The sequence below is a fragment of the Pelecanus crispus genome, chromosome Z (genome assembly GCF_030463565.1).
Source record: "Pelecanus crispus isolate bPelCri1 chromosome Z, bPelCri1.pri, whole genome shotgun sequence".
Lineage (NCBI taxonomy): Eukaryota > Metazoa > Chordata > Aves > Pelecaniformes > Pelecanidae > Pelecanus > Pelecanus crispus.
The window spans coordinates 30,214,232-30,232,371 of record NC_134676.1 but is presented as its reverse complement, the minus strand read 5'-3'; the positions used below and the strand labels follow the sequence as shown (position 1 = coordinate 30,232,371).

At 40.3% G+C, this 18,140-nt stretch overlaps 1 protein-coding gene across 1 annotated transcript in view; it reads left to right on the top strand.

The window, feature by feature from the left end:
- PGM5 (phosphoglucomutase 5) overlaps positions 1 to 18,140 on the top strand; it is a 75,365-nt gene that overhangs the window by 42,388 nt on the left and 14,837 nt on the right. Inside the window, exons 7-9 of the mRNA XM_075726602.1 lie at positions 5,872 to 5,987; positions 15,876 to 16,011; positions 16,998 to 17,181. Coding sequence (XP_075582717.1) covers positions 5,872 to 5,987; positions 15,876 to 16,011; positions 16,998 to 17,181 — 436 coding nt within the window. The remainder of the gene's footprint in view (positions 1 to 5,871; positions 5,988 to 15,875; positions 16,012 to 16,997; positions 17,182 to 18,140) is intronic.

Below are 18,140 nucleotides of genomic sequence, written 5' to 3'. Positions count from 1 at the left end.
CCAAAGTTGAGAAATGAAATAGCAAAGAGCTTTTTAGCATCAACAGGAAGAGACTGCAGAAAGAACAAGTGGAAACATCATGCAGTGAGAATGGGGTAGCGACTTGGTGACTAAAAAGGCAATGAATATTGTGTATACATTTTCAATAAAGTTTAAAAAAAATTATTTGCAAAAGAAATTTGAGTGTTGGAGAGAGAATGGGGTAATGCAAAAGATCAGATAGAAGAGAAACTGTGGCAGCATGATAGGAGTTCAATCCTGGATGTCGTCGTAGTACTCAAAAAGAATTAACCCATGAAATTTTAGGTCTGGTTGCAAGTACACATAAGTAAGTCCACCAAGGCAAAGACTGTACTATCTGGTTAGAGAATAGCAAAAGCAGGATCTCTAATAAAGGGATGGAAAAATTGACGTAGGCAAACATATGTCAATTGTTTTGATTTCAGAAGCATCCAGAGTGTTACAAAAATTTTAAAGCATTTCAGGCAGTAAAATATCAAATAAAACACAATAAAATACAAATGGCAAGGTTAGACTGTGTGAAGACTGTTATCTTCAGCTAGAGAAATTATTTTCTTGATAAATCAGATGCAGATCCTTACTTGAGATATTTTTCATTCTTTGTGTGAAGAAAGACTACAGAAGTGGGAAGAAAAACTGGTTTTCTTAGTTTCAGTCAAACCATAGTCTTGTCTTTAAAATAAAATATGCTTCAGGCCTTGAATCAAATGAGGCTTTTATCAGCTGGAGATTAGATAACACAGTCTACTTGAGTGGCTAAGTAGAGATTTAGAAGACACAGTATGAAACCTTTTTCTTCTGTAGACAGTAACTCTGAAAGAAGCCATTACAGAGGTTTGATCTCTTACAAAATGCTGCTACCACACACTATATTTCAGTGGCCCACATGTCTGTCCCACAAATTCCTTCAGTTCCTGTTTGTTAGGGCCCAAGAGTGCTTAGCCTTCTGCAGGATCATGCTTGTTGCTCTCTAAATTACAGCACCTTGTTTACCTCAGTGCTGGCTCCACAGAGGGGAGTAGGATTGGAAAAAAATGTGTCCATGAAACACCAGTCTGTGTTTTGAAGCTTGCTCACCTAAGTATCTGTGAGCATCTTTCACACATGCAGCTGATACCTACAGGTGGTGGAAGACAAGAGGGGCAAGGACATGCAATAGCTGCTTCTTTAGTGATTCTTTCATAAATATCTCTTTCTTCCTCCAAGTTAAGACTCCAGAATGAATGCGATGTGGCACTTTACGCTAGCCAGCATTTCACCTACAATGCAAGACTCTAGCCAGTCATTTACACAGTTTCTGAGACCTGTCAAAGAAAGCCCTTCCCCCAGTGTTGTGACCTTTATCTTTGTGGTGAACAGGTGTCACGACATTGGCAGGATAATTTTGTTTGATTGACTGATCTATTCTCAGAAGTTATAAAACTTTCACTGGGCACAAGAAAGTCAGCTTGCCGCAGGCCATTTGTTGTATCTGAATGATGTGTATTCATCAGGACTTTTTGTGGCATTGTAGAGAACAGGTTGGAGCAAACTTCCCTCTGACTTTCGTTACTGTAAGTCAGGATAATTCTGCTGAAGTCAGTGGTGTTTTGCTAGTGCAAAACCACAGTGACTGGGAGATACCCTCAAGGACCACTTTGCTTTATTAGCCCATCTGTGAAAAATAGTCTGTTGTCTCCACTGGGTGGAAAACTGAAATAAAGGTATCACAAGGATATTCCTTTAACCCTTTTAAATAAGAGAACTTTTTTTTTTTCCAATGGAAAGTTATATTTTTACACAGTTTAGGCAGGATAATATTTTCACTGTAATTCCAAAGAAAATAATTTGGGCTATCAAGGGTCCTGTACCCTCTGTTTTCCTAGTTAGGTGACATGCATATGGCTATGAAGTATAAGGAAGAAGATCTGGGATATTCAGATGTGCATCTTCTTTGATTTTTTTTTTCCTCTTCAATTAGTATTTCAGCAGACTGGGAACAGAAATACCTTTAACTCTGATATGGGCAGAATAACTAAGGTGATTGCCCTTCAGTTTAGGTCCAAGTGTAAATACCCTGTTTCCCAGTCTAGCAAGAGCTAATTAGTTCTACACACAGACAGAAGAAACTGTATTGTAAAATCTCATTGATGTAGTGAGCACTTATGCTGAAAGAAGGCAAGCAAGAATAGTGTTTGAAGTCAGTCCCATTAAATGTCTGAGGTGACAAGAACCAGAATGTCCATGGTTTGTTGTATTCCTTCTTCATAGGTCATACTCATGGAACATATAAACACAGGTATATCAACTGTGTGGTTAGACATAAATACTCTTACTTCAAATAGACTAGGAAAATGAACCTATTCATGTGGAGTATTTTCTTCCAGTTTTTTATTTTGAATTGCTCTGGAAGTATATTCCATCTGTCAGGTTGGGCCTTTTGACAGCTAACATGTTCATCCAGAGAACTCAGAGACTGAGGTATTGCCCTTACAGGAGCACTACTGCATCAGTATCTTGTTGATGATACATCTCTTTATATATATGTATCTCTCATATGTATAAGGACATATAAAATTTACTCTGATGAGTGAGACCTCTGCAAGATATAAACCCTTTGCAGCACCAGTTCCAAGACTCCCTTTCTGAGAGAAGTAGTATCCTGTCTGACCAAGAGATCTCATATAAAAACCAAAATCTTTATGGTAACCACTTGACTTTCCATTTCTAACTCCTAGATTGTGGGACTCCAGTGTAAATGTACAGAAAGAAGAGAAACTTAAAAAGCTGTGTATATATAGATTTATTTGAACTGTCCTGTGAAGATATATTGCTAAAAACATTATGGATTGTACTTAATGGATCTGTGATTTGTTATAGATAAAACAAAAACCTTACTGTCACTCACCAGCAATTGTTCTTGCAGAATTACAAGTTCCAGAAACCCTCATCCTAAGCATTTTGTTGCCTAGTAGAATAAAATATTTCCTTAGTATCTTTCAAGCTTGTCATGAAGTCATATGCTGCATTAGGTAGTGCTAGAAATCTTCAGTGGTACGTAAACTAATTTTCAAATTTTGGTCCAGAAGAGATGCTACCCTTTTGTCTCAGCTGGCACTTTTTTTAAAAAAAATCTAGCTACTTGGTGTACCAGTGACTGAAAGCTCTGATTTTGTCATTTTGTCTCAAGACAGCAGTTTGGTGAATGTAAAGCAAAAAGTTTTTGTAAATGAAGATTGTTTTGTTTTGTTTTGGTTTGGTTTTTTTTAAACTTTCTGTGCACTGAAGTCATACCAGTCGTATTTCTTGATAAGAAAGATGTAGATGTAGGAGCATTAAAAATCCATTCCCCATCCCTGGCTTTGAAGATCTAGCAATTTCCCAGTTAAGGAAGTTTCCTTCCTCTGAGGGTATTTCTCTGTAGTTTGCATTGTTATTTGTTTGATCTGATGCAACACATTATTTCTCTGAGTCTGCAGCTTTGAGAGTTTTTTGCATCTTCCTACGGGAACACCTCTCATGTTTCCTGGGGTGATCATTCACCTTAAATGTCTATAGGTTGCATAAAGGCACAATCTGCATTTATTGAGACTTCCAGTGACGATTCTTTAGTTCAGTAAAATGGCAATTAAAAAAAGAGTATGCTTACTTTTTAGTGTGCTTCTGCTTATTTACTCTGTTAAAATCTTAAGAGTCAAGAACAAAAAAATATTGCAAGGAACAATATGTCATATTTCACTATAAGCTTTGTATGTATATGTTTGTATGCATATTATGTTTATTTGTTTGTTTCTTTGAAAGGCTTAGTTTAAAGTAAGCCCAATGCCAACAGAATCAACATCTGTATTTTCGGTGCTAGCCTAGTGCGTAGAAGTCTTTGAAAACCATTACAGTCCCTGGAAATCTTTGGTGCTGCTCAAGATGGGTCCGTCCAAGGCTGTTTGTCCCCAGACTAGAGGAATACAGAAAAGTGAAAGGGAAAGGATTTCCTTCTCCAAAACAGGACCAGGATATGGGAACATTTCTGCAAGCAGAAATATTCCTGCTGTATTGTTAGGCTACCTCAAGAGAATTGGTTTTGCTCTTCCAGCGTGTTAGCCATTGTTTTCTGGTTGATTGTTTTCTAGTTTTTGGCAGTACAGTCCTGTTCCCAGCCTGCAGTTACTGTCACTCAGAGATTAAATCATTTTATGTTCTTGATTTTTTTCAGAGCCAGCCAGAAACCTGTTCATCTCTGCACTGAATGACCTCCCTTATACAGCAGCATTTCTAAGGGCCAATAATAAAGCTAGTGCTGTATAAACACAAGGAGGTATACACTTGCCTCTACCTCTAAACTAGAGACATGAAAACTGAGTTTAAGATTAAACATTTTGATAATATTTTTTTCTCCAGGTACCTCTTTAGCTCTTTTAAAATAAGTATCAGCAATTCTTACTCTATCTCATTTTAAAAACACTCTTTTTAGATGTAATATATAAGTATAAAAATGAACATCTAGGCTGAATAGGACGAGACTTAGATAGCAATGGATATTTGTTACACACACACAAAAAAATGTGGATTTGGAGACTTAATACCAGTGCTGATTAGCAATTTAACAATTTCAGAGAGAATACTTAAGGGCTGCACTGTCGTTTAGGTACACTTATGTACCAGCTTTTGAAAGGGTCAGTATTTGCGTATTTGGAGAGTTCATCCCATCTACCTTACACACCTACTTTAAGACAGTGTGATGGACTGTCTGAAAACAGGTGTCTCTGTTGATCAGGGAGGTGACTGCTTTCACCTTGACATGTAACTTTTAGGTGGATTGTGTTGTGTATTGAATCCCGCTTTGATTGATCTGCTTTGCCTGTGCTTGACTGCAGTTAAAATTTAAGTTGTCTCACATCAAGTGTTCTTCTGTGGGGGTGGAATTCAGGAAACGTTTGTTAGGTGTGATTGCTGCAGCAGTCCTAGGAAGATTGTAGGGTCCTTTTTAGTCAGTCAAATTTCTTGACTTTATCTCAATTAATATTTTTTGTATTAAAAACCAGTTGGCTCTGAAAATCCTATGCACACAATGAAAACAAGCAAATATAATTAGAAACAAAAATAATGGTAATATTCATTCTGCATAAATCACAGCTTTGTAGTGGGTTCCTTAGAGGATTTGTTTTTTTCTTCTTTCTTGTTTTTTAGTCCAAGAAAAGATTTTTTCATTATAGTTTATGACAGGTTTAATTACCAGTTAACAGCCTGGGGAAGGGAAAGCACATCCAGCTTATATAGTGGTTTATTTGGTTCTTGGAAATACTGGCAGGTCAGCCAGCTAGGAGTATTTTATATAGGTGCATCAGAGGAGACAGGGAAAGTTCAGACTCAGGTTGAGACTGGGAAGGCTTTTTCAGAGATGCTGCATCATGGAAACATTCCTGTATTGTCCTGGCTTTGAACACATGAACAGAAGTAAAAGTGTCTTTCAAGCATATCGATGTTGGCCACCTGTGTTTTGTAAAGGAAGGTACTTCAACATGGTGCTTTAACTTTCATTAAAATACTAGTGTAACAAAACTGTGTATCTCTAGATGTAACTGTTTCTTGCTCAATAACAAGAGAAAGATACTGGTAAATCCTATTGAGCTGAGGTCCTACATTTTCCGAAATACTACACTTAGTGTGTAAACATACCTGGGCTCTGGTTGAAGTCAGGTTCTGAGACAAGGATCGGTTTTGAATGATGCCATTGATCTGTTTTGTTTTTTTTATTACTTATAGCCCAGCTGTCAGGACATGTAGCAAGACCTAGAATATTCCTCAGCTGATCTCAGGCCATATGTAAAAAAACCAGTGTCTTAATCCTGTGATGTTTTATTGTGTCTTTTCCAGAGTGGCAAAAGTAATGAAGATTCCTGTGTATGAGACACCAGCAGGATGGCGATATTTTTCCAATCTCATGGACTCTGGACGTTGCTCACTTTGTGGAGAGGAAAGCTTTGGCACTGGTAAGTAATATGTAATCAAAAATTTCTACAGACTTTTAATGACAACTTTTAATTTTCCTGGGTGTCTCAAGTCAAAGACAAAAGAATCAGCAAATTAACTGTGTCTTGTGCTGAAACAGAGAACTGCCAGTTGTTCACATCTTGAGGGTCTTCTTGCAACTCTGGTGTCTAGTACCTTGAGGTATGAAGAATGTGGAAGATGGACATTCAGAAGCCATAGGCAATCTTAATCACTGCCCACACAGCTTTTGAAGGTGCCTGGCACTCAGTCTTCTGACTTGAACATAATGCAGAAAGGTCTCACTGGTTCCCCTATAATAGTCTTTTCACAGACTGCAACAGCATTTGGAGGGATTTTGCCTGTATGGAAAAATCACATGTTTTTTCCTGATGTGATTCAGTGTACAAAGTATGAGGATTGGTATGTCTAATGGTATGTCTAACCCAGCCTGTTGCAGGTGTCCCTTTTTGGAACATCACAATTACCAAAATTCAGATAAAACCATCATTAGAAGAAATTCAGTTACATGTCAGCATCTGTGTTTTCCCTAAGTATTTCTGCCTTATCTGTCCCAAGAACCAGTCAGACAAAAGAATGCAGAATGAAAGACAAATTTGGGCCCTTCTGAATTCAGTACTGACAGAAAGCATTAGAGCAAACAATTAAAATATGTTGTCTGTAAATTTGCACGAACATGGTTTTGGTTTATAAGAAAAACTGAATAAATTTCACAGTGTTTCTTTTTTTATTTCTTGGATTCTAGCAGAAAAATTATTTTTCTTTTTATTTATTAGTAAGGTTATGTAACAAGTGTTTTTGAATGAGCACATATCCGAATAACTTAACCTTTTGCCTGGCTAGTAATTTCTTCTATATTTTGATGTAGGTTCCATGGAGCTCTTCATTTTGGTGTATAATTCATTGGCTACAGGTTTTCATAGAAAATAATTTATCATGCAGTTAAACCTGGTTACAAATTTCATTTTGCTTTGACTGAGTTAAGTCTAAGATTAAGTTTGTTGGTTAAGGTCGACTAGGGCAGAATGCTGCTTTTCTAAAATGAGGATACCTTTAAGCCATAGACATGCCATTTTATGTGTTAGCCTGTCGTTAACTGTCTGTAAGTATCTGAATGGACTATGATGGAAGAACCAAAAATGTGTTACATTTCTTTGGGTGTCCATCTGTAAAAAGTAAGATAATTTAAATTAATAATTAATTTTTACTTTCTTTCTGCTGTGCATAGGAACCTGAATTAGCAACCTGGATGCCTTGACTTAATTGCTGTGACTGGCACAGATTTGTATTGCCTTGAATGTATCTTTTGAATAGATATTTTGAAAGGGTGTTCTGCAAGGTCACCGAGTGAGTTCTAACTTGGAGAGAGGGGCAGGAAGATCTTGTACCTTTCAAATGTACTGCCATTCGTTGTGGTGCATTGTTAGACTGCATCTCCATTTGCCCATGAGAGGTCTGGGCTGGGGAGTTTTCAGCTCTCACTGCTTTTTGATGCTGTTTCACCAGGCCAGTTCTGTAACCCTTCCCTCTAAATACTGAAGTTCCTCCTGCTCATCCAAAACCAAATACTTCCATGAAACTTGGGAGGTCTTGAGACATCAGTATGTCCTCATTAGCACCCAAATGATTTTGAAAAAACTCCTGCCTTCATCATCATGCTGAAGAAAGGGAAGTGTGTATTTTTATTGGAAGGAGCTTGTAGGAGTTTGATGGTGAGTTCCCATAGGCTGAAGTACATCTTGGGTACCTTAGCCCACAGAGTGCAGTATCTCCTGCTGCATGCAGTTTTATCTGTAGAGGTATGTAAGTCAATCAGGGTGGCCTCTATGTGCCATATGGCATAACAACCACTGCCTCAGGCCTGTTTCTGCATGGGAAGTAAGGCTCCTAGACCATCTTCATCTGGTGACATTGAGTAGAACTCTTGCAGATGCTTTCTGTCTCAGGGAGAAGGGAAGAATCTTTAGTTGCTTGGTGGAAGCCTTGCCTCCTTTAAGGAGACTTGTCATTAAAATTTCACGGTGCAGTTATAAAAAAAGCCAAACATCAGATTTCCCTAGCACATTGAAAAGGCATGTTCAGGTCTTGCTAAGCAGGCTGTCCCAAGCGTTGGTGCACTTTATCCCTGCAGATCAGTTATATAGGAATCAAGAGAAATGGTTTCAGGGCTTGATCTACTGAAACACTGAGGGCATTGTGATCTGTGTTGGCCTCACTTTATTGCCCTATCAGGTGCTTGCTGAAGTTGGGAAAGAGGGACAGGTGTCTCACAGAGGTCCAGGAAGGGCCTCTGGAGTTTGTCTGTTCTTCTAGGTAGGCAAGATAATTCCTCTAACTTCTCTCTGTTCTTACCTGTGTCTTTTTTTCCTTCACTTGTATCCTTCTGTAGGGCCCTAAACCAATTGCATTTTGTATTATAGCCTCTTTCCCAATTTTGCAGCTCCTGTCTCCGGACCTCAGACCAGTCTCTGCATTCCTAGGACTCTCTGTGTTCCTGTCTTAATGAGGTTCTCCTATCCTATTGTTAATTTTTCAGCTTCCTGATAAATTCTGTCTCTTGTGAATTCTAAGGGTGCTTGAACAATGTATCGCTGGCCATCATGGAGAGCTGCCTTATAGCAATATTTAATCTGTGCATCCTGGCATGTTCTGGTCAGGTGAGCTTTGTTGTACCTGCAGCATCAGTGCAGAAAGCCTCCTGACCTCCCATTTAAGCCAACGCCATCTAAAGGCTAATCTGAACCCTCAAGATTCAATCCCATGGGCATCCAGACAACTTGAGCACTTCATTTAAATTCCTCAGTGCATGTGTAGTTACTGTGTAAATGAATCGTGACAGTGCCTACAGGGTGATTATGCAATGACTATGATGCCTCAAGTTTGTTTTTCTCCCTGCCTCAGTTTCCTTATCATCTTTCAATTCAATGCAGCTGTCTGAAAATATCTCATATGCCAGGACATTTACTTGTAAAATGCAGTCTGGTCTGTAGATGACCAATACTTCAGTGATGCGAGCTGTTTTTAGCAATAAATATTTACCTTATTGCAAATCTTTTAGTAATGTCCTAAGCTGCGTGACCCTCACCAGTTTCTGCCAGTATTGGGCATTTGAGTCAATTTTACAGCTTTCCCCTCAATCATATCTATTTAGGGAGCTGAAGCTTGGCACTTCTTTAGCTTTCAGTGTGGAATATTTAAAGAAATGTACCATTCAGCTGATCAGAGTAAGAAACTTGCTGTTCTGTGCTAGAGAAAGGGGTTTTACAGATCCACATTCTGTCATCAAACTAACTGAACAGCACAGGAGACCAATTGCTTGTGTACCCAGGTAATCCAGCCCAGCTGAAATTTCCAAATAATACAGAGCCCTGATTTTATAATGTAAGGGATTTTGCTCTGGCAAGTAAATAAAAGCAAATTTTCTGCTATAAAAGGACAAAAGATTTCAAAAACATCCCGTAGGGCTGTGTTTCCCAGACTTGTTTTCTGGCAGCTGATCTTGGACCTCAACCAATGCTTTAAAAACTTCTTCCATTTTTGTAGCAGTATGAGGAGCTTGTCAGATGAGGTTAGTAGCTTTCTTGTTCTATGACTAATGCCCAGGACACAGTTCAGAGAAGGGCGTCAGCAGCAGCAATTAGTTTCTAAATTTCATCAGCAAACTATTAATCAGGATTAGGAGAGCTGTGTGGCTGATTTATCTTTCTGCAGTTTAAGCCACTTCAGTAATCGCCACATCTTTCATAAATTTGCATGCATTATCTCCGAATTTCCAGATGCTATTAACATCAGCTGCCTTTTCCTGCAAGATTATGTAGAAGAAGAACTAGTGGATAATGTAAAAATGTGCTGCTGCTGAAATGAATGAAAGCCTTAAAAGAGTTGTTTGGTGTTATCTGTTACAGTAACACAAATCCAGCATAACCTCATTAACTTGAATAAAAGAACAGATCAGATTGTCCCTAAATCTCCATTTGCCTAAAATATCATCAAGTTTCAGACTGCTGGATGATAAATTTGTAAGACTCAAAGTGTGTGCAAGCAAAACTATTTACTGTGATTTTGTATACTTGCTTCAGTCAGGTTTTTGTTTTAAAATCACATTTACAGAACGCAGTACACTAGACATAGATGACTAATTTAGGGAAAAGCAATTACATTTTGTTCATGCATATGACCCTCAGGGCTCACTGTCTCTATGAGAATTGGAAATCTCAGATACAGAATGAGTTAGACATGTAAAAGACAGCCTGAATGCCCAACAGCTTTCCAGTATCAGAAAAATCATAATATGAACATTTTTGCTTAATCTTACTTTATTTCTTAGGCTGCTGCCTCTCAAGACTTTACTTCAGTTTAAGCCTGCTTAAGCTAAGTACTTCTTTATGAATGGGAACATGCTCTAAACAGTTTTTTCCAGATTGTTTGCTCGGAGTCCGGCCATAGCAATTGACTGTTGCAGTAGTAAAAAAATAACTTTTGTTACTGTTATGTGGAGAAATGTATGACAAATTAACTTAAAAATAAGTTGTTGAAGTAGTTGCAGTTATTATAATTTCTCCTACCGATGGCAAATTAAATATAATGGGATAATCAGAAAAATATTTGTTGACTCTGCTGTTCTGTTGTCTCTTTCTGCTTCAGCTCCTTAAACAGAGTTTGGAATTCATTAATGCCTTGGATATTTCAATTGAAAGTATCAGTGAGAATTATTGGTGAGAGTGCTGAGCAAGCCAGGAGGACTGTTAGTATTGCAATCTCAGGAACGCATAGTTGCGAGGCACCTTTTACTTGATCCCTTTGCACAGGGCAGCTCTGCCTCTGCAGATCCACAGCAGTAGATACTGGATTTATAAAGCAAGGAAGAATGGTGTTAGCTGAACTGAGGCAGCAGGACAAGCTCCCTCCCTAGAGTTTCTACCATGTCAGCTGGGCAGTAGGAATAAGACAGAGAGAGAGAGCAAAGACACCTACAGACAATGGTACAGTAGGTGAAAAACAGAGTTGACTAACAGAGTTTCAGTAATACATTTTAATTTGCTAAAAGAAAGAAGGGCAAGAAACAGAATGACATATGTGCATATAGTAACCCAGTTGATGGCTATGCTGGTGAAATAAAACAGGTGGAGTAAACAAGTTCTGAGAAATCTCAGTTGTCAGTTTTCTTCCTATTAAGAATAATGAACTGAGACACTGCTTGGGCACAGGTCTGTCTACTCAGATCAGGCTAGAATTTTTAATCAGTGACTTTTGATTCTGGAACAATTGGGTTGTGTCCAGCTTTTCCATCCAGACTTTTGCTTCTGGATTACTTTCCTCCAATGCTTTCTCTTTGCAGAGAAGCAACAATCTGTATGTCCTCCTGAAGGACACACAAGGACACAGCACATGCTAAAGCTGCTAAATGGATCAGAAGAATGATACGTGTATACACTCATCCCTCTTCATAGAGATTTATGAGCTTAAGCCATGCCAGAACAAGGCTCAGAGCGCAACAGAGAGCTTTCCAAAAATTCTTCTGTCCATGTTTCACTGGACCATTTTGGTTCAATGAAACATCCTTGAAGGATTTGTTAAATCAAAACTCATCTCTTCTTTGGTGCTCAGTTCAGACCGTTGCACAGATGTCATGATGTATAGACCATTTTGCTGAATGAATGCTATGCCTTTCACTGTGCAATTTGTTGGCCTGCAGTCTGCAGAGTGTTACACAACAGGAGAATAAATGATTGTTTAGACTGGAACAAATTGCTGAGGTGTTTAGCTCAGTACCGTGTCTCCACTGCTTGCTGGTGTCTGTTGAGACACTTAAGGTGTTTAAGTTGCTGGTACTATTAGCAAAAGATGACTTTTTAGGTGAAATTGAATTTCTCAGTACTCAGGATGAATGGCTGAAAGGAGAGGCAAGCAGGTTAAGAAGGAAAGGAAGAACCATGGTGGGGTGAGCTTGCTGTTACCAGGGCCCTGCCCAACCCTCTGGGGCTCCCCCACCTGCCCACGGCCCAGAACCCCACATCAGCCCCAGTGATGCTGCAGCAGGGCCGGTCTCCTGCTCCCCACAGCCCTGCCCTGCCCGGCCGTGGGGCCCCAGTGCCAGGCCTATGCGTGGTCCCACATCCTGGCCTGGCCTCAGCCCACCCCTGTCCCAGGGAGGTGCCTGGTGCCCGGGTCTGCGGCTGCCCTGGTGCCCTGTGGCTGGGCTGCCCCGGGCTGGGGCAGTGGGGTGGGCCCTGCCCTGCCGCCCTGGGCGAGACCCCAGGGCTCCCAGTCCCCAGGGAGCCCCCAGCTCCGGTGGTGACCTGGTGACTTTTCCTGCTGCTACCAGAGGAATGATGGGCACTGGTGGGAAGCGACAGCTCTATTCTAGGACTCTCTTGGTGGCAGTGGCAGAAACCTGCACCGTTATCTGGGGACAGACTCTTGGCTACAATAACAATGATTGTGACCATGCTGTCTGCTTTGCCTACGAGTAAGCCGACTTTATTATCCATAGGCCATATTGCTGGTGTTTCTGTGGAAGGCATCCTTCAGCTGATCTAGAGTGTTATCACAACAAGGGAGTAGAAAAGGTGAGGACCTCATTGTCTGGGGCTGACTTCGTGTGGAGGGACATTTGTTTTCCTTTCTTATCTAAGGCTATTTGCAAAGCTATGAGAGCTCATAAATAACCCTGCCCTTTTTCTTCTGATTAGTTGGTACTCCATGCTTTCAGAGGACCCAGGACTCGGGAGCAGGGAACAGTGAGCTGTCGCTCTTCCTACAGAAGCTCCTCGAGGACCTGCCCATAGCTCTGGCCTTTGTGGTGGGCGACTGCTCTTGCTCACAGATTACAGATCAAGGCAGATAAAAAGTGGCAGAAAGAAAGTATTCCTACTGTCCTGACAGCTACTTTGCAAATGCAAAGGAACATTACCATCTGTCTCAGCTCTTAAATCCATCTACAATATTCAGTGTCCTTGTTTTCTGCATTATCTAACTCAAAGACACAAATGTAATCTTCATGTAAGTCTTTTTCCTCTTCACAAGTCTTCAGTTATCTTTCCTATACAACTCTGTTATTGTGCTGAAATAGTAATTTGCATTTACTTAACTCTGTGGTAGTTAACTACCTTAATGTTAGATTCAGGGTGTTGGAGGTCTACACCCTCCAGGGCTGAATGTAATGCAAGAAGACGAAGTCGGAGGCAAAGCTGTGGCAGGCCCAGGACGACGGGCTCTTAGCAAATGTCTATGAGTAGCAGCTGCTACCGCGACTGTTGCTCTCTCCCAAGAAGAGGGACTGCAAGTCCAAGGCAGCAGCAGTGACTGGAAGATGGACGTCAAGACCGAGCCCTAGGAATCACGGTGGCTCTCTGCACGTCTTGCTGTTTTCCTTATATGTCTGTAATTTTCTGTTGACAGTTTTTCATGGGATTAACTGCTTCAGTGCATCAATTTATATTACAGGAACCATGTCCTCTGCCAGTAGCAAAACACAGCCAGCCGTTTTGACAGATGACTGTGTAGACCTTGCAGGCTGTTATGTAAAACCACAGCACTGCAAAGCACTCTTGCTGCCTCAGGATTTTTGTGTTTGAGGAAGGAGGGTATTTCATAAAACAGGTTTTCAACCTCACACTTCTTAGATTCGTTTCTGGAGGATTTTGCTAAGTATATTCTAAGGGCGCAGATAGTCCAACTGGTTGCCTCCCTGATCAGTAGGTAATTCATGGAAGAAACAAAACTTGTGAATTACTGTACTTGCTTTGGACTCAGGGTTTCAATAATGTGTGACTAGACAGAAAATGATAAGGTTGCAGCTAACAAACGTCAAACAAATCTAGTATTACTATGCCAGAGCAATGGCCACATATTTGATGTCTCTTCAAGTTTCTTGAGTCTCTTAGCTTATATAGTTGTCATCAGTACCTACTGAGCATCAGATGTCTTGGATCTTGCTTTGTGTTGATTCTCATGCATATTTCTTTGTGATTTTTTGGAAGTCTGGGTTAGATACATATTGTCACAGAAGCTTGTTCTAAATTGTCCAAAAGGAGAGGGCACTTGCTGAGATGACCAAGAACCTTTCCATGAAACAATCTTTTGTTAGAAAATACTGATTTGATTTAAACTTTCTGCTGATTGATGCATTCGTTTTAACAGGCAAAGCTTAGCTTCAGAGAGATTATTTCTGGTTGAGATACGTTACACATCTGTTGTAGAGCAACCTATTACTCCAAGTTGGCATTCTGGTTTTGGACATGGGAAGTGCAAGATCAAGTCTATGCTCTTTTGAATTCAGATAATAGACTTGAACTTGTGCCTCCTATATCTGAAGAGTATGTGCTAAATCCTGTGGGGTATTCCAAAATTGTTTTTAGTCTCCACTGTTGGATCAGTGGAGGGGATTTAGATCTAGAGCATCCAAACATCTTTACCACTGAGAGGTATGGAGAAATATAGAAAGGGGAAGAAGTGCTATTCTTTGGTTTAGGGTTTTTTTTCCAGAAGCATTTTTTCAGGGTCTTGTTTTTTGCCCTGATGGGAGGTCATGAATATTCTGGAAATCTTCATTTTTCATGGAATGAAAAAGGGCCACAAAGGCTGGTTGACAGCCGGATGAACATGAGCCAGCAGTGTGCCCAAGTGACCAAGAAGGCCAACAGCATCCTGGCTTGTATCAGGAATAGTGCGACCAGCAGGAGCAGGGAGGTGATTATGCCCCTGTACTCAGCGCTGGTGAGGCCGCCCCTGGTATACTGCGTCCAGTTTTGGGCCCCTCAATACAAGAAAGACATTGAGGTGCTGGAGTGTGTTCAGAGAAGGGCAACGAAGCTGGTGAAGGGTCTGGAGCACAGGCCTTATGAGGAGTGGCTGAGGGAACTGGGGTTGTTTAGCCTGGAGAAGAGGAGGCTGAGGGGTGACCTTATTGCTCTCTACAACTACCTGAAAGGAGGTTGTAGCGAGGTGGGTGTTGGTCTCTTCTCCCAAGTAGATAACGATAGGATGAGAAGAAATGGCTCAAGCTGCGCCAGGGGATGTTTAGATTGGATACTAGGAAAAATTTCTTCACGGAAAGAGTAGTCAAGCATTGGAACAGGCTGCCCAGAGAGGTGGTGGAGTCCCCATCCCTGGAATAGTTCAAAAAACATGTAGATGTGGCCCTTTGTGACATGGTTTAGTGGGCATGGTGGTGTTGGGTTGATGATTGGAATGATGATCTTAGAGATCCTTTCCAATCTTAATGATTCCTCGTTTTTACTTTCATTAGAAATGATGCAGTCACCAAGCCAGGAGGTGTGGGGTTGCTACTCTACCCTTAATTGGTTTTAGTGGTGGACTTGGTAATGTTAGGTTAATGGTTGGACTGGATGATCTTAAAGGTCTTTTCCAACTTAAATGATTCTATGATTCTGTGATTCTGTGAATGGGAAAATTAATTCTCTGCAGCTTGACAGGTGAACATCTGCAGAGACAAGGAGATGCTGTTGAACTTGACTCACATAATTCAGAACATTCTGGTTCATGCCCAGGGGTTTGCATATCTAGCCCGGTTCTGTGAAACAGTACCAGAGGTGTGAGAACACCCTGTGTGTCAGTGAGCAGGAACCATGACTGAAAATATTTTTCCACTACTACCATTTCTATTCAAATACTTGTACCTCTTTTTATTTAACCTTAGGAGTATGGACTTTGTCATATATAAATAAATCACATTTTAAACATTAGTTCTGGTTGTCTGTCTGGAAGATATCAGAGTTGCCAAGGTTAGTACTGTTGATTACTGTTATGTGACATGCGAAGTTAAATGAGACATTTGCCCAGCCTCTTTACCTTGTTTTCTGACTTGCAGTGATACCAAATAACATGCTTTATGTATGTCTCTTCAGGGTCCGATCACCTTCGAGAGAAAGATGGACTATGGGCTGTGCTAGTTTGGCTGTCAATCCTAGCGGCTCGAAAGCAGAGTGTGGAGGAAATTGTCAGGGATCACTGGACAAAATTTGGCCGGCACTACTACTGCAGGTGAGCAGAATAAGGAAAAGGCACAGGACTTTATGCAGTTGATAGGACAATTCTGCTACAACCATGGCTTGTTTAGCTGTGCTCAGCTGCATTTAGGTGTGCATCTTCTGTGTCCACAGAATGAAAATCTGACACACATTGCCACTGTTCTGTAGGCAGTTTTTTTCTGATGAGTAAGTAGCAGCAGAAGTTATTTACTTACTGAAGGAGCAGCATGTATATGTCACTTCTAGTATATGAGTAATTGACTTTTCTGATATTGAATGGCAGAAAGATTTGAATTATTTACTTGTGGAATCTGTAGGTACAGCTCGTTACATGGTGTTGAAAAAAAATCAAAATCCCAGAAAGATTTACTCCTGCATTTGTTTCTGTGTGTGCTTCCATGTGACAGTGTTTTAGTGATCACTGGAACTATACCTACTTTTAATTCAGGAGAACTCCAAAGATCCAAACATTTACCCATTTTTATTGAGGTCTCAAAAGGGTGATTTCTAACTGCCATTTACATCTTAGCTTCTGTCTCTGTCTTTCTCTCAGAATAGACTTAATCCAGAGGAGTTCACATATCTATAAGGTCTTTTGCACACAGTTGTTCCTTAAAACTTGTAGCAAAGTTTTCTCTACTTCACTTGGCTGTTGAGCACTGCACTGATTGCGTCCTTAATCTTTGAAAGCTAGCTGTGTGTCAGTGATGTTTTCTGTGGTACTTTAGAAAACGTGCATTTTTTAAATGATTTCTGTTGACTCAGACTCAGGTGGCCAGTGTAGAACTGTGGTGCACACATATAATGGTCAGATTACACGAGGACTTGCAGGTGTGTGCTGGTTTAATTTGCAGTCAGTACTTCAGCGGTCCACCTCTGATTTTTGAAGTAAGCAGTAAATTGCTAATTGTGGGTATATTGAGTTCTGTGAAAGCAGAACCGTTTTCTCAGCTGTAGGGGACTTACTTCTTGGTTTTACTTTCTTTATATATGTGCAAGGTTTGATTATGAAGCACTGGAACCCAGAACAGCATATTTCATAATGAGAGACCTGGAAGCTTTGATCACTGACAAATCGTTCAGCCATCAGCAGTTTGCTGTGGGTAACAATATCTACAGTGTGGAAAGAACAGACAGCTTTGAGTACATAGATCCTGTGGATGGCAGTGTGACCAAAAGACAGGTACGGCTATAGTGATGGAGTAACAAAGTTTTGCAACTGTCGTATTGTCTCTAACAGTGTTCTTTCTAATGTTCAGCTGGCAAACCTCTCAATTTATTTATAGGATAGTGTTTTCTTCACTCTGGTAGATCCTGCATTTCCTATTAAAAGAGTAGCTCGGTCTGGATAAGATAAACCAGCTCTGGTTTAGCTTGCACTTGCTGTGAATAACTGGAGGTAGTAATGTCACAGAGAATGTAGGAGGGGATGGAGTCCCTGTTGACAGCAATGCATATACAGGGAGGGTTCCCTTTCCTGAAAAATGCAAAGTGTCATGTAGAAAGGCAGTCTTTCCTTTTTCTGTTTTCTCTCTGAAATCTCCACTTGCTATACATTACCAAAAAAAGTTAAAATTTTCTTGCTCTTGGTGACCCACAGGGTTTGCATGATTAAGGCACAATATCTGTTGTAGCCAACAGCATGCAGAAGACTTTAGTGGATTGTACCATATGTGGGCATGTTTGACTTCTCTAGCCCAAATGACCAGTTCTGTGTTCCTTCTGGGCTGTGTCCATAATGAGATTCCTTAGCTATCAAGAACTGCAGTTCAAACTGAGCCTTCAGTGTTTTGAAATTCATGATGTGCTCAAAACTGACTATGTACTTTTGCCAGGTGTAAATATATATTCAAACATCTTGAATATGAGCTATGACTTGTATTGAAATGTGTTTGATTTTATGCTGTTTTTTATTTTTACTGTCCTAGTTTCTCTGGTTTGTAAATTACTTGACCTCACCAGACCCTAGCAAATGATATTACAAGCCATTAAAAATAGTCATGCCATTGCGCTCAGAGTCTTTATAGTTTACATTCATCACTGCATCCAGAAAATATAAGCAGCCCACCTGCCACTGAGCTACTCTCTTTGTGCATATTACTGCTGAAACAAGATATGAGGATATTGTCCTATCCAAGTCCG